Source organism: Anser anser, assembly GCF_964211835.1.
Source record: "Anser anser genome assembly, chromosome: 27".
Taxonomy (NCBI): domain Eukaryota; kingdom Metazoa; phylum Chordata; class Aves; order Anseriformes; family Anatidae; genus Anser; species Anser anser.
This window is the reverse complement of record NC_139748.1, coordinates 7,181,201-7,203,125: the sequence shown is the minus strand read 5'-3', so window position 1 is coordinate 7,203,125 and position 21,925 is coordinate 7,181,201. Positions and strand designations below refer to the sequence as shown.

The 21,925-nt window shown below is 72.9% G+C and overlaps 3 protein-coding genes across 6 annotated transcripts in view; 1 reads left to right on the top strand and 2 right to left on the bottom strand.

Annotated features, from left to right (window-relative positions):
• Positions 1-192: 192 nt before the first annotated feature.
• PPIL1 (peptidylprolyl isomerase like 1) lies at positions 193-2,043 on the bottom strand. Its single transcript, XM_083813018.1, has 4 exons — positions 1,889-2,043; positions 1,260-1,414; positions 544-612; positions 193-439 (listed from the first exon to the last, which is right to left on the bottom strand). Exons 1-4 carry the CDS (start codon positions 1,942-1,944, stop codon positions 219-221), a joined length of 501 nt encoding a protein of 166 aa, XP_083669144.1. The 5' UTR covers positions 1,945-2,043; the 3' UTR covers positions 193-218.
• A 70-nt stretch (positions 2,044-2,113) lies between these two features.
• Positions 2,114-21,925, top strand: part of PSRC1 (proline and serine rich coiled-coil 1) — a 21,002-nt gene continuing 1,190 nt past the window's right edge. For 2 of the 4 annotated variants that reach the window (XM_083813013.1, XM_083813016.1), the window contains exons 1-5: positions 2,114-2,261; positions 2,673-2,733; positions 2,834-2,891; positions 3,310-3,571; positions 3,680-3,836. In XM_083813013.1, the coding sequence (XP_083669139.1) occupies positions 2,718-2,733; positions 2,834-2,891; positions 3,310-3,571; positions 3,680-3,836 (493 nt within the window). In that variant the 5' untranslated portion in view covers positions 2,114-2,261; positions 2,673-2,717. Of the gene's footprint in view, positions 2,262-2,672; positions 2,734-2,833; positions 2,892-3,309; positions 3,572-3,679; positions 3,837-4,206; positions 4,410-4,537; positions 5,093-21,925 lie in introns of those variants that run through there. The other 2 variants (XM_083813015.1, XM_083813014.1) reach the window with 2 other exon arrangements.
• Positions 6,218-21,925, bottom strand: part of CELSR2 (cadherin EGF LAG seven-pass G-type receptor 2) — a gene marked incomplete at both ends in the record, with an annotated part of 41,431 nt that continues 25,723 nt past the window's right edge. The window contains 31 exon segments of the mRNA XM_083813017.1: positions 6,218-6,465; positions 6,550-6,741; positions 6,815-6,964; positions 7,060-7,151; positions 7,236-7,357; positions 7,437-7,559; positions 7,972-8,098; positions 8,659-8,735; positions 8,826-8,842; positions 8,845-8,937; positions 9,647-9,821; positions 10,601-10,801; positions 11,442-11,568; positions 12,172-12,339; positions 12,644-12,902; positions 13,192-13,335; positions 13,988-14,171; positions 14,741-14,950; positions 15,044-15,138; positions 15,470-15,571; positions 15,647-15,830; positions 15,916-16,036; positions 16,717-16,858; positions 17,390-17,564; positions 17,972-18,085; positions 18,216-18,401; positions 19,222-19,388; positions 19,480-19,605; positions 20,121-20,284; positions 20,368-20,525; positions 21,371-21,459. Coding sequence (XP_083669143.1) covers positions 6,218-6,465; positions 6,550-6,741; positions 6,815-6,964; positions 7,060-7,151; positions 7,236-7,357; positions 7,437-7,559; positions 7,972-8,098; positions 8,659-8,735; positions 8,826-8,842; positions 8,845-8,937; positions 9,647-9,821; positions 10,601-10,801; positions 11,442-11,568; positions 12,172-12,339; positions 12,644-12,902; positions 13,192-13,335; positions 13,988-14,171; positions 14,741-14,950; positions 15,044-15,138; positions 15,470-15,571; positions 15,647-15,830; positions 15,916-16,036; positions 16,717-16,858; positions 17,390-17,564; positions 17,972-18,085; positions 18,216-18,401; positions 19,222-19,388; positions 19,480-19,605; positions 20,121-20,284; positions 20,368-20,525; positions 21,371-21,459 — 4,532 coding nt within the window.

Below are 21,925 nucleotides of genomic sequence, written 5' to 3'. Positions count from 1 at the left end.
CCCCCACCCCCATATCAGTGTCCCCCCAGCTACCAGCTCCGTGTCCTGTAGGTGACACCCCCCACCCCATATCGGTGTCCCCCGGGGTGCCAGCCCCACGTCCTGTAGCCGCCCCCCACCCCCCCTCCCCATACCGCTGTCCCCCCGGTGCCAGCCCCGTGCCCCCCAGTGACACCCCCGCCGCACGCCGGGGCCGTTGCACGCCTTTATTGCCCGCCTCAGCCGGCGGGCACGGCGCGCAGCACCTTGACGTCGTCCAGGGGCCGGTCCTGGGCGCTCGTCTCCACCATGCCCACGCGGTTGAGGACGCCGATGCCCTGGCACACGCGGCCGAAGATGGTGTGCTTCCCGTCCAGCCACTGCGCGGGTGCCAGCGTCAGGAAGAACTGGCTGCCGTTGGTGTCCGGCCCCGCGTTGGCCATGGCCAGGATGCCGGCGCCTGCGGGACGGACGCGGAGAGGCCCCCGCTTGGGTCTTTTTTTTTTTTTCCCTATTTTTTTTGGCAGGTTTGGTGAAGGAGGGGGGAGGGGGGGAGGTTCTCACCGGTGAATTTCAGCTCGGGGTGCAGCTCGTCCTCAAACTGCTTGCCGTAGATGGAGGCCCCGCCGCGGCCTGCGGGCACGGTGGTCAGAGCCCCCCCACCACGGGGCACGGGGGTCCCGGTGTCCCCATCATGGGGCTGGGGGGGGGGGGGCAGTGTCCCCATCATAGGTCTGGGGGGTCCCGGTGTCCCTATCATAGGGCTGGGGGGGTCCCGGTGTCCCCATCATGGGGCTGGGGGGGTCCCGGTGTACCCATCATGGGGCTGGGGGGGGGTCCCGGTGTCCCCATCACGGGGCTGGGGGGGTCCCGGTGTCCCCATCACGGGGCTGGGGGGGGGGGCAGTGTCCCTATCACAGGGCTGGTGGGGTCCTGCTGTCCCCATCATGGGGCTGGGGGGGTCCCGGTGTCCTCATCATGGGGCTTGGGAGTCCCCCATGTCCCCATCACAGGCTTGGGGGGGTCCCAGTGTTCCCACCATGAGGCTGGGGGGGGTCTCTGGTGTCCCACTGGGGAGCTGGGGTGTCCCGGTGTCCCCAACCCACAGCTGGGGGGGGGTCCCGGTGTTCCCCTAACAGGGTTGGGGGGCCCTGGTGTCCCCAGCACGGCCTCGGGGGCTCCCGGTGTCCCCATTATGGGGCTCCCACTGTCCCCATCCCGCGGCTGGGGGGGGTCCCGCTGTTCCTGCAGGGGGGTCCCGGTGTCCCGGCGGCGCTCACCGGTGCCGGTGGGGTCTCCGCCCTGCACCATGAAGTCCCTGATGACGCGGTGGAAGCGGGTGCCGTTGTAGTACCCGCGGCGGCACAGCTCGGCGAAGTTCTTGCAGGTGCGCGGCGCGTGGCGCCAGTACAGCTCCAGCACCAGGGTCCCCATCCTGCGCCGGGACGGACCCGTCACCGCCACCGGCACCGGCACCGGGGGCTGAGCGGCCCCGGGGGGACAACGCAGCCGGCACGGGGGGCACGGAGGAGGGCCCGGTACCGGGGGGGGCGGGGGGATGACGGTACCGGGGGGGGGTGGAGGTGGAGGTACCGGGGGGGGGCACCGGGGAGGGCCCGGTACCGGGGGGGGTTGGGGAGGGCACGCAAAGGGACCGTGGGACCGCGGGGAGGGACCCGGGGGTGGTCCCGGTACCGGGGGGGGAGCAGGGGGAGGCTCCGGAACCGGGGGGGGTTGGGAGCGGGGGGTGCCGGTACTGGGTAGGGCGCAGAAGGATCCCGGTACCGGGGGAGTCCCGGGGGGATCCCGGTGCTGGGGGGGTCCCGGGGGCTCCCGGTACCGGAGGGGGGTCCCGGGGGGAGGGGTCCCGGTGCCGGCGGTGCCCGCTCCAGGCGGGCCCGCCCCTTACGTGGTCTCCATGGTGACGGTGGGCGGCTGCCAGGAGTCGGGCGGCACTGCCGCCATGCTGCCGCCGCGGGGCCGCCGCCGCCGGAAGCGACCCCCGGGCGCCGCGCGCGCGCGCGCTTCCGGGGACCCGCCCCCTCCCCCGCCGGCGGCGGCCAATGGGGAGCGAGCGCGGCGCGGAGGCGGGGCCGAGCCGCGCGGTGGGCGTGGCCAAGCCTCGCGGCGCGGAGGCGGGGCCAATCGGCGCGGTGCGGGCGGGCCGCCGCTATTGTGACGTCACGGGAGGGAGAATTCGAAGGCGCGGGCCCCGCCCCTCGCCCCGCCCCCTCGCGCAGGCCCCGCCCCTCGCCGGCGCCGAGCGGGACCCGGGGGCGGCGGTGAGCGGGGGGGGGGGGGGGGGCGGGGGGGGCCGGGACCCCCCGGGGCGGGGGCGGCGGCGGGGGGGGGGGCCGGGACCCCTGGGGTGGGGGGGGCGGGGCCGGGAGCCCCGGGGCCTTGGGGCCTTGGGGCCTTGGGGCTGGGACCCCCCTGTCGGGGCTGGGACCCCCGGGGTTTGGGGGGGGGGCTGCGGGGCCGAGACCCCCCCGGGGCTCGGCTCCCGGCCCCCCCGGCCCCCCCCGTGCCCCGTCCCCGCGCCGCCCGGTGCCGTCCCCGCGGCACAAAGCCCGATTGTGCCCGGTGCCGGCCGAGCCGTCCCCGGCGGGAGCCGTGCCCGGGCCGGGGGGGGGCACGGGGGGGACCGGGGGGACCGGGGGGGGGGGGCTCGGGGTCACCGCCGTTCCCCCCAGGTCGCCCATGGGCCGGGGCCCGGTGCCGCCCGCCGACCGGAGGCGATGATGGAGGAGCGAGGTAGGGCAGCTGCCCCCGGGGGGGGGGCCCGGCCCCCCAGGGCTCCCCCCGACGGCCCCCCGCATGTCCCCCCCGTGTCCCCCCCGTGTTCCCCCCCCAGACGTCCGGTTCATCACCGAGGAGAGGTTCGACTTCGGCGCCCTGTCCCCCTCCGACAGGTGAGGTGGGGACGCGGGGGACACGCGTGACACCCCCCCCATGGCCGGGACAGGGGGACACGGGGGGACAGGGGGGGACAGGGGGACACGGGGGGACATGGAGGGACACGGGGGGACTGGGGGGACATGGGGGGACACTGGGGGACACAGGGGGACATGGGGATGTGGCTCCCCGCGCAGGGCAGGTGCCACCCCACGGCCGTGGCGCCGGGGCTGTGTGGGACACGTGGGGACACGGGGACGTGCCACACGGCGCCTGGGGGGCGCGGCGTCCCATGGCCGGGGTGCTGGGGGGCAGCGGGGACGTGCCACCCCCCGGCCAGGGGCAGCGGGGACGTGCCACCCCGCTGGGGGACGGTGTCACCGCCGGCCGCCACGGGGCTCCCGGGCAGGGCTGAGGCTGGCCTTCACCCCGCAGCCGGGAGGAGGAAGAGGAGGATGAGGAGCCCCCGGGGGGGGCCGCGGGCGGGCGCTGGAGCCCCCTGAGCGGGGCCCGGCTGGAGGAGATGGTGCGCGAGGCCACGCGGCTGGCGGCCCAGCTGCAGCAGTGCCGCCTGCCCCCCCTGGCCCCCGGCCCGCAGGGAGGGGGGGGCAGCCCCCGCAGCCCCCGCCGCGAGACCTTCGTGGTGAAGGACAGCCCCGTGCGGGCGCTGCTGCCCACCGTGCCCCCCGCCCGCCAGGTAGGTGGCGGCGCTGCGGGGGGGGGGGGGGACACATGCGGGGTTATGGGGGCACGGGGTGCGGGCTGCACCCCCCCGTCCCGCTCCCCACCATCTCTTTGCTTTCAGGACACCCCTGGCTGTCACCCCCCGCCAGCACCCAAGGGACCCTCACCTGGGGGCAGGGGGACCCTTGGCCGGGGCGGCCCCCCCCGGCTGTGCCCCCCACGTGGGGCAGGGGCTGCGGCACGGGGCAAGTCCGAGCCCCTCCGGAAAGGGACGGCAGGTAACGGGGTAACGGGCCTGGGGGGGGGGGACGGGGACAACTGGGGTACAGGCAGCTCCTTGGCACAGGGACACGGCCCTGGGGCATCGTCCCCTGGGGACCCCCACACCATGGGGACCCCCGTGCCGTGGGGACCCCCGCGCCGTGGGGACCCCCGCGCCGTGGGGACCCCCGTGCCGTGGGGACCCCCGCGCCGTGGGTTATCATCTCATGGGGACACCCCCACCATGGGGACACCCCTCCCTTAGGGTCACCCATCCTATGGGGACAGGGAGCAGGGACCCCCAGCCCCCCCTGGACACCAGCACACCCAAAGGGGCTGGGGGCTCAGTGGGGGTCCCCCCTCCCCCAACCCCGCCGTCTCTCCCAGGCCAGCCAAAGGCGAGGGGTGGCGGTGCTGCCGCCCCCCCGACCCGTGCACCCCGTGCCAGGGCCACCACCGCTGCCGTCCCTGTCCCCAGCAGCCGCCCCCCCCGCCCAGCGCCATCCCCAAGCCCCCCGGCCGGGCTGGGACGTTGGGGACGGCGCCGGGCGGGAGGGGACCCCCGCGGGCCAGCGTGGTGGCACCGAGAGGTAAGGCTGGGTGCGGCCCCCCCCAGGGACACGGGGACCCCCCAGGGACACGGGGACGGCCCCTCTGGGCCCCCGATGGTGCGGGGCCGCCCCGTGCCTCAGTTTCCCCACGCCTGCTCTCCCCCCAGGTGCAGGGGCGGCCCCCGGGGGGGCTGGCTCAGGGTGCAGAGCAGCCCCCCCCGGCAGCCGCCTGCGCCCACCCCGGAAGACAACGGCCAGCAGCACCCCGCGGTGACGGGGTTGGGGCGCCCGGGGAAACCGAGGCACGGGGCAGGGGGGCGGCAGTGCCCCCCCCCAAAAGGAGGAGGCAGAGGCTCAGGTTGGATTTTGCTTTAATTACAAAAGGTCGCACCAGCAGTAGGAAACCCCCCCGGCCCCCCCCACCCCACGCACCCAGGGGTCCCTCACCCCCCCCAGCGTCCAGCACCCGGTGCCACCCCCGCCCTGGTGGCACCGCCTGAGCCTCGTCCCTGGGGGGGCGGGGTGGCAAGACACCTGCCCCCCCCCCGCCAACCTGCCTCCCTGTGCCCCAGCACAGCCGAGGAGGGGGTGACTGCACCCCCCCCGGCCATGTGCCCCCCCCACCCCCCTCCTGGGGGGGGTTGGCACGGTGAGGGGCCCCCGTATATCCTTTTTTTTTTGTATTTTTCATGTATTTTTTAAATAAAACCCTCCATCGGGCATCAGTGCTGTGGACAATTCCTGGGGGTGCCCCATGGCACCGGGGGGGGGCACCCCATGCCGGCGGAGCTGCCCCATGGCCCCCCGAGGTGTATGGGGGGGGCAAACCCCTGCCGGGCGTGGGGCAGGGTCCAAAGTGCAATGGGGGGGGGTGCGACTCCGTGCCCCCCCCCCTCCCAGTGCCACCCCCCCCGGTGTCCCTGGAGCAGGGGTGGTGCCCGCCGGGTCCCCGTTAGATGGAGGTCTCGTCGCTCCTGCCGGGGGGGTGGGCACGAGGGGGGGGGGGGATAAAAACGAGACAGACAGATGCATGATCACAGGGGGGGCCGGGAGCGGGGGTGCCCGCCGCGCCCGCAGCACCCGGCGCTCGCCCCGACAGACAAGGGATGGGAGAGGGTGGCGGGGGGGTGGGGGGTGCAGGAGCACCCCCTCTCCCCCCCCTCCAGCCCCCACATGTTAATGGAGAAAATTAAAAAACAGAAATCTGGGCGGGTGGGGGGGGGAGGAGAGAAGAGCAGGGTTAGTGCGAGCCCCCCCCCCCAGCTGCCACCTGCGGGGACAGAGCCGGCACCAAGACTGGGGCCAGTGCAGGTGCCCCCCCTCCATGGACACCCAGAAGGCCCCTGAGCACCCAAGGGACACCGCGGCACCCGCTGAGCACCCTCACACCCAGTGGGCACCCAGTGCGCACCCAGGGGGTACCCGGCACCCGCTGGGCACCCTCACACCCGCCGTGCACCCTTACACCGGGTGAGCACCCACTGGGCACCCAACTGGCACCTGTGGGGCCCAGGGGGAGCCCTGGCACCCAATGGCCACTCCTGCACCCGGTGGGCACCCAATGGCCACCCTTGCACCCACCGGGCACCCAACAGGCCCCATGGCACTTCACTGGCACCCGATGGGCACCCCTGCACCCCGCCGGCCCTCCTGCACCCAACGGGCACCCAGTGGCCACCCTTGCACCTGAGCGGCACCCAAGGGGGAACCCTGGCACTCTCCTGGCACCCAGTGGCCACCCTTGCACCCAACGAGCACCCAACGGGCGCCCACCGGGGACCACGGCACCGCGCTGGCACCCGGTGGGCACCCCTGCACCCGAGGGGCCCCCCGCGTGCGCCCGGCACTCACTCGGAGCCGGAGGAGTCCTCGTCCACGGTGCCCGCCCGGATGCTCATGGCGATGGGCGCCGCGCCGCTGAGCTGCTCCTGCAGGCTCTGGCGGGGCCGGGGCGCCCCGGGGCCCCCCCCGCGGCTGCCCTCGCTGCCCGAGGAGGCGGCGGTGCCGGCGGGGGGCGGCGGGGGGGGCGCGGGCTGCGCGGGGCGCGGGGTGCTGCGCTCGCTGATGGGGGGCAAGCTCTTCTTCTTCAGGATGCCTGCGGGGACGCGGCCGTTACCGGCAGTGCCGCCCCGGGGCGCGCCCCCCGCCCCCGGCACCCATGGGTGCTGCCGCCCCGTACCTTTGTGGGGGTGAGGCAGCGGCAGCAGCGGGGGGGGTCTGGGGGGCGCCTTGCCCCCCGCCGCTGGCTCCACCCGCAGCGTCTCCGAGCCCCCATGCCCGTCGCTCTCGCTGGCCGTCGTCACGAACTCTCCGGGCCAGTACGGCCGCGCCGGGGCCACCGGGCTGTCACCTGCGGGTGGGGACGGGGGCGCTGAGCCGGGGTGCACCCCCCCGCCCCCCCCCGGGCCCCGTTAACCCCCCCGGGCCCCCGTTGTGGGATTTACCCGTGGGTGCGGGTGGCTGCTCGGGGCGCAGCAGCGCGTCCCAGCTGGCACCGGCGGCCTCGTCCTCGCTGTCGGAGGAGTGCGTGGAGCCGAAGGAGCCGCTGGGGTCATCCTCCAGCGACAGGTCGCTGTCGGAATCGGTGTCGTGCTCTGTGAGTTGGGGGGGGGGGAACGCACGGAAATCAAGGGGTGCCCCCACCCCGCGCTCCCCGCGGGCTGAGGACGGACGAGCTCGGCGCACCGACCGTGCTGCTGCTGCTCCGCGGCGTCCAGGAGGACCCCGCCCGGCTCGGCCAGCGCCGGCTGCACGCGGCCGCCGCTCAGCCCCACGTCCTCCCTGCAAGACAGCGGTGACGGGGGCGTCCCGATGTATGTGTGTGTCCCCCCCTTCCCCGGCACGACCCCCCCCCCCACCCCGTACCTGCGCACGAAGGGGATGTAGCTGTGCTGGCTCTTGGCCGCGCTGTGCAGGGAGCCCGTGGAGTCCCCGAAGGGCGCCTGGTAGAGCCGGCCGGCCACGTAGGTGGTGTCGCAGCTGTACGCCTGCGCGGGGACGGGGACGTCGTGGCTGTGGTGGCACCCCCCCCCCGCCCCTTGTGTGCCCCCCCCCCCCAATACTCACAGTGGTCAGGGTGGACTTGGTGGCCAGCGCGGGGTCGGGGCCGCGGGCACGGGCGCAGCTGGAGCGCAGGCTCTGCCGCACCTCCCTGCTCAGCACCACGCAGAAGAGGAAGATGAGGGGGCCCTGGGGCGGAGAGGGGGGGGTTGTGGGTGGGGGGCATGGAGGGAGCCCCCGTCGGCACACCTGGGGGCCATCGGCAACCGGATGGGCAAGGGGCCCCGTTCAGGTGCCCCCCATTGGCATCCAAATTGGGGGAGGGTCCTCCCGTACCCACTGGGTGCCCCCCACTGATACTTCAGATGGGTGAGGTACAACTGGTGACGACTGGGTGCCCCCCCATTGGCACCCCAAGGCAGGTGAAGGCCCCCCTACACCGGGAGCTCCCCCTCCCCTCACCCACCCCTGTGCCCCCATGGGTGCCCCCGGCAGCTGCAGGGGGACAGGAGCCGGAGCGGGGTGGTGCCGAGATCTCGGGGCGCAGCGGGCGGCGCTGGGCGTGGGGTGGGGGCACGGGGGGGGGGGGGGGCTGGGGTACCTGGAGGCAGTTGGAGATGGCGAAGAGGTAGTGGAAGAGGATGGCGTCGCTGTTGACGGCGAGCAGGGCCAGCAGCCAGGCCAGGCTGGGCAGCACCAGCACCACCAGCGCCGTCTGCAGCCCGGAGCTGGGGGGGGGGGGGGGGGCCACATCAGCACCCCCCCGTGCCATGGGGCAGGCACCCGCGTGGGGCAGGACCCCCCGGGACCCCCCTGCTGCGGGGACACTGTGTGGGGCTGCCCACGGGCACCCTGTGCTGCTGCCACCTGTGGGCAGCCCCTGTCCTTCGTGTGCCCCAGCACCCATGGGTGCTCTGTGCTCTCCGTGTCCGTGCCACCCGTGGGTGCTCCCTGTCCTTCATGTCCTTTGGGTATCTATGAACACCTTCCTGTGCCCCTGCCACCCATGGGTGCCCCCAATGCCTTTCTGTGCTCCCGCAGCCCATGGGTGCCCCGTCATTCATGTCCTCCCAGCACCTCTGAGTGCTCCCTGCCCTTCACGTCCTGCCACCCATGGGTGCCCCACTCCTTCCTGGCACCCATGCCACCCTGTGCCCTCTGCGCGCCCCCGGCACCAACGGGCGCTATCCTTTCTGTGTCCCTACCACCCACGGGTGCTCCCTGCCCTCCCCACACCCCGGCACCCACGGGTGCCCATCGCCCCGTGCCCCCACCCCCGGCGACTCACCCCGTGCCCTTCTTCTCGAAGCCCTGGGGGGCGGCGCAGGAGGCCCTGGCCGCCAGCACGAGGAAGAAGACGCCGACCTGCGGGGCAGGGGGCGAGCGGGGGGGGTGAGGTGAGCGGGGGGGGGGGGGTCCTACAGGTCCCCAGGGTCCCCCGGGTCCCCTACGCACCGCCACGGCGCAGGCGCTGGGCCCGCCAGGCTCCAGACCAGGCTGTCGTGGATGGAGAGCCAGCAGAAGTCGGGGTTGCCGTAGCCCTCGGGGTCCAGCCCCACCGCCAGCCCTGCGCAGCCACGTGTCGGGGCGGGGCCTCGCAGGGGGCGGGGCCTCGCAGGGGGCGGGGCCTCGCAGGGGGCGGGGCCTCCGCGGGAGGGGCGGGGCCTCGCAGGGGGCGGGGCCTCGCAGGGGGCGGGGCCTCCGCGGGAGGGGTGGAGTGGGGGAAAGGGCAAGGGATGGGAAGGTGGCTGTGCTCTTGGGGGCGGGGCTAAGGTGCACGGGGGCGGGGCTAATGTGCGCGGGGGCGGGGCTTATTCACTTGGGGCGGGGCCACGAGATGGGGGCGGGGCCACGCTGCAGGGTGCCGGTGCTCTCGGGGCTGGGATGCGTTGGAAGGGGCGGGGCCATGCACTAAGGGGCGGGGTTAAAGCCCTGTGGGCGGGGCCGAGGTCCTTGTGGGTGGGGCGGGGTCTTTGAGATGGAAGGCGCTGGGGGCGGGGCCATGCTGGGGGAGGCGGGGCTATGCGCTTGGGGGTGGGGCTAAGGCCCTGGGGGAGGAGCTACGCTCTTGGGGGCGTGGCCAAGAAGCCGGGGGTGGGGCTATGCTCGTTGGGGGTGGGGCTTGGCCAGGCATCACCACGGAACCAGGACCACAATCAGCTGATTGGGGCAGGTGGGCAAGGGGGCGGGGCTATGCACGGGGGGCGGGGCCAGGCACGGGGGGCGGGGCCAGGCACGGGGGGGCGGGGCCAGGCACGGGGGGGCGGGGCCCTCACCGGTGATGAAGGCGGGCAGCCCCCAGCCCAGCACGTGGTAGAAGCGCATGGGCCCGCGGTCGACGTGCCGCGGCTCGCTGCGGCGCCGGTAGAGGTGCAGCGCCTCCAGCAGCGCCCAGCCCACGGCGCTCAGGTGCAGGAACTGCAGCAGGATGGCCACCACCGTGCACGCCAGCTGCGCCGCGCCCAGGCCGTCACCGACGGCGCCGCGCGGAGCCGCTCCCCCGGGGGGGGGCCCTCCGGAGCCCCGCCCACCGCAGCCCACACCCCCACAAGCCACGCCCCCGGAGCCGCACCCACCAGGGAGCCCCGCCCACTGGGACAGCCCCAACCTCCAGGGAACCGCCCACTGCGGTTCTAGGCCCGGTTAGCCCCGCCCCTGGTTGGCCCCGCCCCTGGTTGGCCCCACCCCTGGTTGGCCCCGCCCATCAGCTAGCCACGCCCCTTCGTTGACCACACCCCTTGGTTAGCCCCACCCCATAGCCCCGCCCCATGGTTAGCCCTGCCCCTCCCGTAATCCCTCCCCTAGCACCCCAGGCCCGTGGCCCCGCCCCCGAGGGAGCCCCGCCCCTGACGGAGCCCCACCCCTTTTAGCTCCGCCCCTCACCATTCCATTCCCCATCAGTGCCACCTGCAGCCCCGCCCCCATCTCCCCGCCCACTGCTTAGCCCCGCCCCCATCCCTCCCCTCAGGCCAGGCCCTCGCGGCCCACCCCCTTGTAGCCCCGCCCCCTTGTAGCCCCGCCCCCTTGTAGCCCCGCCCCGGGTAGCCCCGCCCCCCGGTAGCCCCGCCCCCTTGTAGCCCCGCCCCCTGGTAGCCCCGCCCCCGGTAGCCCCGCCCCTTGTAGCCCCACCCCTTGTAGCCCCGCCCCCGGTAGCCCCGCCCCCGGTAGCCCCGCCCCCTTGTAGCCCCGCCCCCCTGTAGCCCCGCCCCCTTGTAGCCCCGCCCCCGCACCGGCAGGTCGGCCTGGTTGATGCCCAGCAGGAAGACGAGCTGTGCCAGCAGCAGGGCGGTGGCGCCGTGCCGCCGGATGCTGTGGCGGTTGGAGCGCAGCCCCCGCAGGGCGCCCAGCACCAGCACGGCCAGCAGCAGCCCCGCCAGCGCCACCCCCAGCGAGGCGTAGGTCAGCGCCGCCAGCGGCAGGATCTCCCCGTTCTGCCACGCCGGGGGGGGGGGGGGGGGGGGGGGGGGGGTTGTTGGGGGGTCAGGACACGCCCCCGAGCCACACCCACGCCGAGCCACGCCCCCACCCCTCGAGAGCTCCGCCCCCTAGCCCCGCCCATATGGGGAGCCCCGCCCACCTCTGGACCCCACCCCTATGGGGAACCCCAACCTTTTTTGGGCCCCGCCCCCTATATGAACCCACGCCCACTTCTGGACCCCACCCCATAGGTGGAGTCCCACCCACCTCTGGGCCCCGCCCCCTATACGAAGCCCCGCCCAGTTCTGACCACGCCCCCTGCATACAGCCCCACCCACCTCTGGGCCCCGCCCCCTATATGAAGCCCCGCCCAGTTCTGACCACGCCCCCTGCATACAGCCCCACCCACCTCTGGGCCACGCCCCCTCTGTGACACCCCGCCCACTTCTGGGCCACGCCCCCTACACGAAGCCCCGCCCACCTCTGGGCCCCACCCCACGGGGAGCCCCGCCCACACCCCAGCCCCGCCTTCCGATCCTCACTCACACCCCACGGCCCCCAGGCGCGTGGCCCCGCCCACCCCGCAAGCCCCGCCCACCCCGCCTGGCCCCTCCCCCTCGCACAGGCCCCGCCCCCCCCGCCCCCGCCCCGCACCTCTCGCCGGGAGATGTCCATGAGCACGGCGAAGCTCGTCATGTGGTTGCACTGGCAGCTGACGTGGCTCTGGTTCCGGAACACGACCTCGCAGCCCCGCGCCGACCAGCCGCCCGCGCCGCCCGCCCTGCGCGCCCAGCACCGTGGGGCCCGGCACGGGGGTGGGGACGCCCCGGGCTGGGGACACCCCGGGCTGGGGACGCCCCGTGCTGGGGACACCGCCGGGGACACCCCGTGCTGGGGATGCCCTGTGCTGGGGACACCCTGTGCTGGGGACACCCCAGGCTCGGGACACCCCGGGCTGGGGACGCCCTGTGTTGGGGACACCGCTGGGGACACCCCAGGCTGGGGACACCCCGTGCTGGGGACGCCCCGTGCTGGGGACACACTGGGCTGTGGACACCCTGTGCTGAGGATGCCCCCCCCCACCTCGCCATGCCCCTGCCACCCACTCGTGTCCCCAGGCTCAGGGCGGCCACCCCGCAGCTCCGTCCCCACGCCACCCACCCACACCACTGGCACCAGGGCTGCCACCCCCAAGCCCTGTCCCCGTGCCACCCACGGGTGGCCGGGCTGCACAGCACAGCCCCAGCCCCTCGCCACCCTCCCGTCACCCCACGGACCGTGCCGTCCCCTCCCCGCGGTGCCCACCCCATGTCCCCATCCTGGCCCCGTGGCCCCCCCCAACCCCCGGGGGTGCCAGGCCGTCCCCTCCCCGTCCCCGGCTCACAGCAGCGAGTGGTTCCAGAAGACGCAGATGGGCTTGGAGCGCTCCTGGGTCTCCAGCAGGCGGAACTGCAGCGTGATCGGCTTCTCCAGCGCCCGCGGCGCCCGCCCTGCCGCCGCGTGCACGCTGATGCTCACCACCGGCGTGTTGATGATGGGCCGCTTGGGCACCCTGGGGCACAGCGGGGTCAGGGCCGCGGGTACCCACCCCACAACCCCACGTGTCCTTCCAGCAGCCACGGGCACCCCTGTCCAGCCCCTCCCTGGGGACACTTGGGCACCCCGTGTGTGTCCCCTGGGGGCTGCCCCGTGTCGCAGCACCCCCCAGCTCCCTCCCCTGCCCTAGCACCCTATGGACACCCTGTGCACCGATGCTTGGGTACCCCACAGCACCCCCCCCACCCCCTGTGCTCCCCATGTCCCAGACCCCCCCCGCAATGCCCTTGGTGGCCCCCATGTCCCCACGGCCGTTGCACCTGAGGCTGCGCTTGTCGGTGTCGTACTGCTCGGGCAGGAGCCCGGCCAGGGTGCGGTAGATGATGACGCTGGCGATGGCCTGGCCCTCGCTCAGCTCCGGGTGCCGCTTGTGCCGGGTCACCAAGGTCACCTCCTCCTCCTCCTCCTCCTCCTCCTCTGCAGCCTCTTCATCCTCCTCCTCCTCCTCCTCCTCCTCCTCCTCCTCCTCCTCCTGCCCTCCCGGGCTCGGCAGTGGCTTCCCGTGCCCCGTGGGGTGGTCTGGGGTGGGTGGGCAGGGGATGGTGGGAGCCTGGCGCCCTGGCAACCCTATACTGAAGACCCTCAACCCTGCCAGTCCCTTGGCCACAGCGGGGTCCCCAACCCTGCCAGCCCCATATCACGGCCCCCCAACCCTGCCAGCCCCATGGCCACACCGGGGTCCCCAACCCTCCCATCCCCACGGATGTGCAGGGGTCCCCCATGGCCTTGCCCGCCCCATGGCTGTGGGGTGCCCCCCCCCCCAACCTGTGCCACCCCCCCCCCATTCCCAACACCCCCCAGGACTCACGCCTGCCCTCGGGGGGCCGGAAGACGCTCTCGGGCAGGATGACGGTGGTCTCCAGGTCGGGGGGCTTCTCTCCCCGCAGCGCCTCGTAGCGTGGCAGCCGGGCGCCCGCGAAGCTGCCCTTGTCCAGCCGCACCACCGACACCACTGCGGCACCGGGCGTCACCGCCAGCCCCGCACCGGCACCCGCAGCCCCTGGCACCCAGCGCCCACGTGGGCAGAACCCCGCTATGTTACGTGTCCCCTGGGCACGTGTGGGGCCGCGTCCCCAGCAGGTAAAGGCACACGTACGGCCTTGGGCATGTGTGGCAGCATCACTGGTGCATGCACACACACACAAAGTGCCCACGGTCCTGGGAGCACACACATGTCCCCTGGGCACACGCGGTGGGGACACATGATGCTCACGTCCCCAGGTGTGCACGCATCTATGCCCCTAGCGATGCAGCTGTCCCCAGGCACACACAAGCCCCCTGGGCACACGTAACGGGAACACAATGCTCGTGTCCACAGGTGTGCGCACGGCCATGTCCCGGGGCACACGCGTGTCCCTGGGTGCACACGTCCCCATCCTTGGGCACACCGGGGTTCACAGCCCCAGGGCGCACACATGCCCATGTCCCCAGACACGCACACAGACCCACGCCCCCAGGGGCACAAGTGTCCCCGGACCCACAGCCCTGGGCACATGCGTGCCCATGTCCCCAGGTGTGCATGTGTCCCTGGACACCCCCTCCCCCCCAGCACCCCCACACCCATGGGCACACACCTGTCCCCGTCCCCATCCCCGTGCCCTCACCGATGTTGGGGGTGACGATGGTGAAGGGGCTGAGGTAGGTCTGGCGCATGTTCTGCGCCAGGGCGCTGGCGTAGTCCTCGAAGTGCTTCAGCAGCCAGGCCGTGCCGCCCTCCGTCTGCTGGATCAGCTCCCAGTGCCGCTTGTTGCTGGCGTCCAGCAGGGCGCTGCCCACCCGCAGCAGGTTCTGGGGGACGGGCAGGGCTGGGACAGCGCCTCGTGGTGCCCCTGGCCGCGGTGCCCGTCACCCTGGCGTCTGGGCGTGGGTTTTCCCTCCCCCTCTGCTTTGCTGCGCTGCAAGGCTCTGCGGTGGGGGGGAGGCCCGGCACTGCCGGGCTTGCTGTGCCCCCCATCCCGAGTTAGGGGGGGTGCCCATCACCCCGGCACCTCGCTTTACCCTGGGGGGCACCAAGTCCACCGCGTGCAGAGCTCAGCTCCTCCCTGGGATCGGGGCGCCGCGGGGGCACCCAGCGCTGACGGCTGGTCCCCAGCACACTCGAGCCCTGCACCCCCCCACCCCGCGTTCCAAAGGGAGCCCATCACCCTGGCCTCTGGGCCCCAGCCCCGCTCCTTGTCCCCTGGGGAGCAGGGTGAGGAGGAGGTGCCCTGGCTCTGCCGGCTGGTCCCAGTGCATCTGCCACCCGGCTGGTCGCACCACGCGCCCCTCTCCAACGAGGGGACCCACGTGTGTGCCCTGTCCCCCTCGTCCCAGCCCACCACCCCAGGGCCGGGGGCGCGGCGGGGTCCCCCCCGTACCTCGGTGAAGTGGACGTCCTGCGTGGCGGCCAGCCGGAAGCCGCGCTGGGCGCTCTCGTGCTGCAGCAGGCGGGCGGCCAGCCGGTACGCCAGGCGCACGTCGCTGCCGAAGTAGGCGGCCGTGTGGCGCGTGGCGTTGTGCAGCTGCAGGGCCACCCGCTGCGACTGCGCCGTGTCCAGCACCGACTCGTTGCGCACCAGCCGCTCCGCCTGCCGGCATCACCGTCCTCAGCCCCCGCCGCCACCCCCTCGCCCCGCTCCCTGTCCCCCCACCCTCTCCCAGCCCCGGCCGGGGACGCTTACGAAGCCCTTGAGGGCGGCGAAGGCCAGCGAGGTGCAGTTGAAGAGGTTGGGGGGCAGCCAGCCCTTGTGCTCGTCGCAGTGACGCACCGCCGTGCCTGCGGGGTATGTGGTCAGCAGGGACACGACGGGGACACCGGCACGTCCCCATGTCCCCTGTACCCATGGGGACCTTTGGGCACAGGTTGGCATCAGGGCATGGGATGGCAGCGGGCAGCTCTGTCCCCATGTTCCCCCCCACTCCCATGGAGCACTCTGGGCACGGGGCGGCACTGGGCAGCCCTGTCCCTGTGTTCCCTTATGCCCACGGAGCCCTCGGGGCACAGGGCGGTGACAGGCAGCCCTGTCCCTGTGCCTCCCGCATTACCAACGTGGCCCTTGGGACATGGGGTGGCACTGGGCAGACCTGTCCCCGTCTCCCCCCCTTACCGATGGAGCCCTTGGGGCACGGGGCAGCAGCGGGCAGCCCGAAGCGCGTCCGTGGCCACCAAATGCTGGCCTCGATGGCACGGGGACAGCTGTCGTAGTTGACTGCAAAAGCCAAAGGGGCTGGGCGTCAGGGCCGGGCGCCGCTGGGGACGGTGGCAGCCGGGTGCCAGCACCCACCTTCACAGCCGCTCGCCGTCACCTCGGCGAAGGGGTTGTCGCAGCGGTCGCAGTGGCGCCCGATGACGCCGGCCTTGCAGGGACACTGCCCGCTGGTGGCGTCGCAGAGGCGGGACAGGGAGCCGGTGGGGTAGCAGTCGCAGAGCAGGCAGGCGTCGCTGCCCGCCGGCCGGTAGTGGTTCTCCTGGGGACGGGGGGGCACAAGGGGGCTCGGTGGGGCCGCAGCAGGCAGGGGGCCGTAGGGCCAGACGGGGGGCGCGGGCGCTCACCTTGCAGCGGCACTCGCCCGTCGTCTTGTTGCAGTCGGGGTCGAAGCCCTTGGCGACGTCGCAGCTGCAGGGGCCGCAGGTGGGGTGGCCCCACCACCCCCGTGGGCACGGCTGGTCCACCCTACGTGGGCGGCACGGCACAGCATGGCACAGCACAGCACGGCATCGCACAGCACGGCACGGCATCGCACAGCACGGCACGGCATGGCACAGTACGGCACGGCACAGCACGGCATGGCACAGCACGGCACAGCACGGCACGGCACGGCATGGCACAGCACGGCATGGCACAGCGGCACGGCATGGCACACGTATTGTGCATTGCCACTGGGCTCCTTGCACAGCCACCGTGCCCTCCTCACACACACCCTGCCACCTGTGTGGCCACCTTACCCTTTGAATGTCCCCCAAGAGCCACTGTGGCCCTACACAGGACATGGTAGGGACATGATGGCCACCGTGGCTCTTGCATGGCCTTTGTGCTCCTGCTGTGCCCACTGCGCCCTTACGCTGCAGCTTGCCCCTCTCATGCCCACTCTGTCACGTGCATGGCCACCACGGTCCTTGCATGGCCACCATCCCGCCACTTGCCCAGCCACCATGTCCCTTGCATGGCCACTGTGCCCCTCCTGTCCCCACCCTGCCACTTGCACGGCCACCATGCGTCTTTGCAAGGCCACCGTGCCCTTCATGTCCCCAGCACATCCTTGCACACCCACCCCTACTCAGCAAGAGGGATGGGGCACGCGCGAGTGTGACGGGCACCCGAATGGGTGTGCCCTGTCCCTCCCCGCCACTCACTTGTGCTCGCAGTATGGCCCGAAGTAGCCCTGGGGACACTCGCAGACGTAGCCGTGGGTGGCACCGGCTCTGCGCACGCAGGCACCCCGGTGCTCGCAGGGGTCGAGGGCGCAGGCGCTGATGCAGCTGTCACCGAAGTAGCCTGCGGCGCCGGGCACGAGGACGGGCACAGTTGGGGACACGCGCAGGGCAGCCAAGGCAGAGTCCCCAGCTGGTGTCCCCTGAGTACGGGGAACACGTGGTGTCCCCAAAGTCCCCTGTCCCTTGGTTAGGGATGGGTAAGAGTGGCTGTGAGGGGGTAGCGGTGCCCTGGGTGGCAGTGCATGGGGACACTTACAGGAATACGGCAGAGCTCAGGGAGGGTGACAGTGACCATGGGGACAGTGACACGGGTGGCAGTGACCAGGGAAGGTGGCGGTGCCTTGAGGTCTGTGCCTTGGAGGTGGCAGTGCCAAAGGCAGACATGACAGCGGGTGGCAGTGCCCGGGGGACAGTGACAGGGGGTGGCAGCACTTTGGGGACTGTGCTTGGGGGTGGCCACACCACGGACGGCAGTGCCCAGAGGGTGGCTGTGCTTGGGGAGGTGACAGCACTGTGGGTGGCAGTGCCGGGGGTGGCAGCGCCTGGGGAGGTGACAGTGCTGGGAGGGGACGGTGGCTTCGGGGGGTCTCACCCGGGTGGCAGCTGCAGGAGAAGCTGTCCCAGTCGTCACTGCAGTAGCTGTGGGGGGGGCACGGCCCCGAGTCGCAGGGGTCGGGCAGGGCGCAGCCCCCCTCCACGTTCACCCGCGCCGCCGGTGCCACCGCCAGTGCCACCGCGCTGGCCGCCGTCTCGCCCACGCGCACGCCCTGCGGCACCGCCCGTCACCGCCGTGCCCGGGCCCCCCCGGCCCCCCAGCCCCAGTCCCTGTGCCCAGTGCCCCAGGTTATGTCCGAATGTCCCCACGGCCCCGCAGCCTGTGTCCCTGTCCCCATGCCCATAAGTCCCATGCCCCCACTCCTTAAGCCCACAGGCACCGTGTCCCCGTTCCCACGTCCCCGTGACCAACACCATGCTCCGTGCCCACAGCCCCACATCCCCGCGCCCATCCCCGTGTCCCACAGCACCGTGCCCATGTCCCCCTGCCCTGCGCCATGTCCCCCTGCCCTGCGCCATGTCCTCATGCCCTGCACCACGTCCCCAAGCCCCCGCCCCCCTCCCACCTGCCAACATCCCTGTGCCCCTATGACCAACGCACCCCCACGTCCCCACGTACCTGCAGGCAGCCGCGGAAGCCCTGCTCCACCTGGCCGCTGTCCCCCGCCAGCCCCCCCACGCTCAGCGTCCGCAGCCGCAGCCCCTGCAGCCCCCCGGCCACGTCGGCCACCGCCTGCGGGCACAGGGGCACTGAGCGCTCCCAGCCCTGCGGCACTGGGGGGGGGTCCCGGCCCCAGGACACTGCGGGTACCGGGGGGGTCCCCGTCCCACGCCCTGCTCCAGCGCCCCCGCGTCCCCATCACCTGGTGGCGGCCGTAGTCCAGGGCGAGGAGGAGGAGGGTGGCCGGGGGGGCGCGGCCGGGTGCCCCCCGCAGCTCCAGCTGGAGGTGGTGCCAGGCGCCGTCGTTGACCCTGGCGTGGGGCAGCCGCAGCCAGGCCAGGCGGGACCCCCCCTGCCACACGCCCGCCTCCGCCTGCCCCTCGCTCAGCTGCGGGCAGAGGCGTCAGTGCCCCCCCGGTTCCCCCGGCACTGCCCCCCATGGAAACCTTCCCCCCCCCCCCATGGTTCCCAGCTTCCCCTTGGCACCCCTCCTTGATAGGTGATGGCCCCCCAGGGCGATGCCCCCTGCACAAATCCCCCCCAGGTAATCCCCCCTCCAGGGCAATCCCCCTAGGGGGAGCCCCCCGCTCCCAAGGGCAATCCCCCCCTAAGGACAATGGCCCCCAGCATCGTCCCCCCCCAAGGGCAGTAACTCTCCCAGGACAATGTCCCCCCAGCACTGACCCCCCAGCAGTGCCCCCCCCAAGGGCAACACCCCCTGGCATTGTCCCCCTGGACAACAGACCCCACAGCAACCCCCCTGCCAAGGGCAGTAGCTCCTAACCCTAAGGATAACCTTAACCCTGCACAGTACCCCCCCCACCCCGTACTGCCCCCAGAGCAATATGACCCAGGGCAATCCCTCCCCCATGCACGTGCCCACCCCCCATTCCCACAGCCCCCCCCAGAGCAACAGCCCCATGCCCACAGACCCCAGGGCAGCACCCCCTATGCCTATAGACCCCAGGGCGACACCTCCCATGCCCGTAATCCCCGCACCCATAGACCCCGTGCCCATAGCCCCCCACCCCAGGGGGGTACCCCTGTACCCATAACCCCCGTACCAATAATCCCCATGCCCCTAACTCCCCGTGCCCATATCCCCTGTGCCCATACCGCCCGTGCCCATACCCCCGTGCCCATAGACACCATGCCCATATCCCGTACCCATACCCCCCCCGTGCCCCCCCCCCTTGCCCCGGGCGCACCTGCAGGGTGAGGGTGGCCATGGGCCCGGCGGAGGCGCGCAGCAGCAACCCGCGGGGCTGCCGCGTGCGGAACATCAGCCCCAGGTGCCAGGGCAGCGTCAGGGGCAGCGCCAGCCCGCTCCAGGCCACCAGGCTGCTGCCCAGGAACCGCTGGGGGCTCGCCATCTCTGCGGGGGCACAGAGCGACGTGGGCGCCCACCGCACCCCCCGCCCCCAGCCCCATCATGCCCCCCCCCCCCGGCCCCAGCCCCCCGTTACCTTCCTGGCACGTCTTGCCCCCGAAGCCCAGCGGGCACTGGCAGCTGAAGCTGTCCCACTCGTGCACGCAGGTGCCCCCGTTGTGGCACGTGCCGGCGTCACACACCGTCTTCTTGGCGGGGCAGCCTGCGGGAGGGCGGGGGGGGAAACGGGGTGGTGCGGGGCTGGTGTCCCCCGAGTGGCGGGCGATCCCGGCACTGTGCCCCCCCATCCAGCCCTACAGACTGCAGTCCCCTGACCCACCGTCCCTGGGCACCCCAAGTGCCCCGTGGCACGGTGATCCCTGGCCACCCCCTGCCCCACGGCCCCCTGCCCACAGCTTGGCACGGTGCCCCCGCCTGGGCCCCCATCCAGACCCAGAGCCAGGCACCCCCCTAACCCCACATGCCCCAGCCCCACATCCCCATGGGGCCTGGGGCCACAGAGCCCCCTGAGCGCTGCCCAGCCCCATGTGCCCCGATCCCCCCTGCCTCAGCACCCCCCGTGCCCCCTATCCCCACATCCCCGTGCCCAGGGCGCACGGCCCCCTCCAGCCCCCTGCTCCTGCCACCCCCAGCCCCACGTCCCCACGCCGAGGGGGCACGGGGAGCTCCGGGCATTTCCCCAGCCGAGGCCCCCCCCAGCCCGGGCAGCCCCCCCACCTGGCACGGTGCCGTTGTTGGCGATGAAGGCGGCCAGGTCGACCGGGCGCTCGTCGATGTGCAGGTGCCGCATGCAGCCCACGAAGTGGCGGCTGCGGATGGGGAAGCTCTCGGGCAGGGTGGGCACGCCGCCCAGCAGCAGCGGCCCCGTCAGATCCAGCGACCTGCAGCACCAGCGTCACCCGCGGGGGCCCGGGGGGGCGCCCCCAACTCGCGCCTTCACCCCCCCCCCGACCCCCGGCCTTACTTCTTGGAGCCGGACTGGGTGCCCTGCGCCGCGCACGAGTAGTTGCCCAGCATGGGGCCGAACTTGAGGGCCATGCCTGTGTCACAGTCGTCCACCGCCACCACGGCCACCTTCTGCTCCGAGGGGCCCTGGGGCAGCCCTGACTTCCCCAGCACGGGCTGGGGGCACGGGATGAGCCGTGGTGCCAGTGCTGCCCCCTCCCCGCTGGCCTTCATCCCCCCATCATCCTCCCAGCTGGGCCCCAGCCCTTCTTCCCTCCATCCCCGAACCCACATCCCTGCCCCCCTCCGTCCTCTTCCTCCATCCCCAAAAGAACATCTTTACTTCCCTCCGTCCTCTTCCTCTGTCCCCAGACCCACATCCCTACTCCCCTCCATCCTCTTCCTCCACCCCAAACCCACACCCCTACTCCCCTCCATCCTCTTCCTCTGTCCCCAGACCCACACCCCTACTCCCTTCCGTCCTCTTCCTCCACCCCAAACCCACATCCCCGCTCCCCTCCGTCCTCTTCCTCCACCCCAAACCCACATCCCCACTCTCCTCCATCCTCTTCCTCCATCCCCAATCCCCCACTCCCCTTCACCCTTTCCCTCATCCACCCAAGCCCCCACCCCTGCTCCCCTCCATCCTCCTTCCTCCCCTCCCAAACCCCACAACCCTCCCACTCTCCTCCATCCTCTTCCTCCATCCTCAGCCCCCCGCCCCACTCCATCCCCCCTTTACCCACCCCCAAACTCCCTCTGCTCTCCTCCATCCCGCTCTTCATCCACACAAATCCCCACCCCAATCCCCTCCGTCCTCTTCCTCATCCCCAAGCCCACATCCCCGCACCCCTCCATCCTCTTCCTCCACCTCCAACCCCCTGCTCCCCTCCCTGCCCCCCGTCAGCCCCCACCTTCCCGTCCCTCTGTCCATCCCCCCAAGCCACCCCATGCAGCCCCATCCCCCTGTCCCCCCCAGTCCCCCCAGCCGTGGCAGCCTGGCGGCCCCCCCGCGCCCCCACCTTGTTGTAGTAGTGCAGCTGCACCCGGTGCCACTGCCCATCGCTGACACCGCCCGGCACGAACGGGGACACCGTGGTCGTCGTCTCACCTGCGGGCACCGCGCGGCACATCGGGCTGTGGGCACGGCCCGGGGGCAGCGAGGGGGCACAGGGAGGGGTCAGGGGGTGACAGCGGGGGGGGGGGGACGGTGCCAGGGGCAGCGCCAGGGATGGGACGCACGGGATGCAAGGTGCAATGCATGGGATGCAGTGCAAGGGGTGTGGATGCAGTGCCAGGGATGTGGGCGCATGCGATTCAGATGCAGCACCAGGGATGCAACGCAAAGGACGCAGTGCCAGGGACGTGGCTGAAATGTATGGGATGCGGTGCCACGCTGCAGTGCCATGCAGTGCCAGGGATGCAGCGCAAAGGATTCACTGCCAGAGATGCGGTGCCAGGCAGTGCCATGGATGCAATGCTTGGGATGCAGTGCCAGGGATGCGAGGCACGGGACGTGGATGAAATGTATGGGATGCAGCGCTGGGGATCCGGTGCCAGGTAGTGCCAGGGATGCA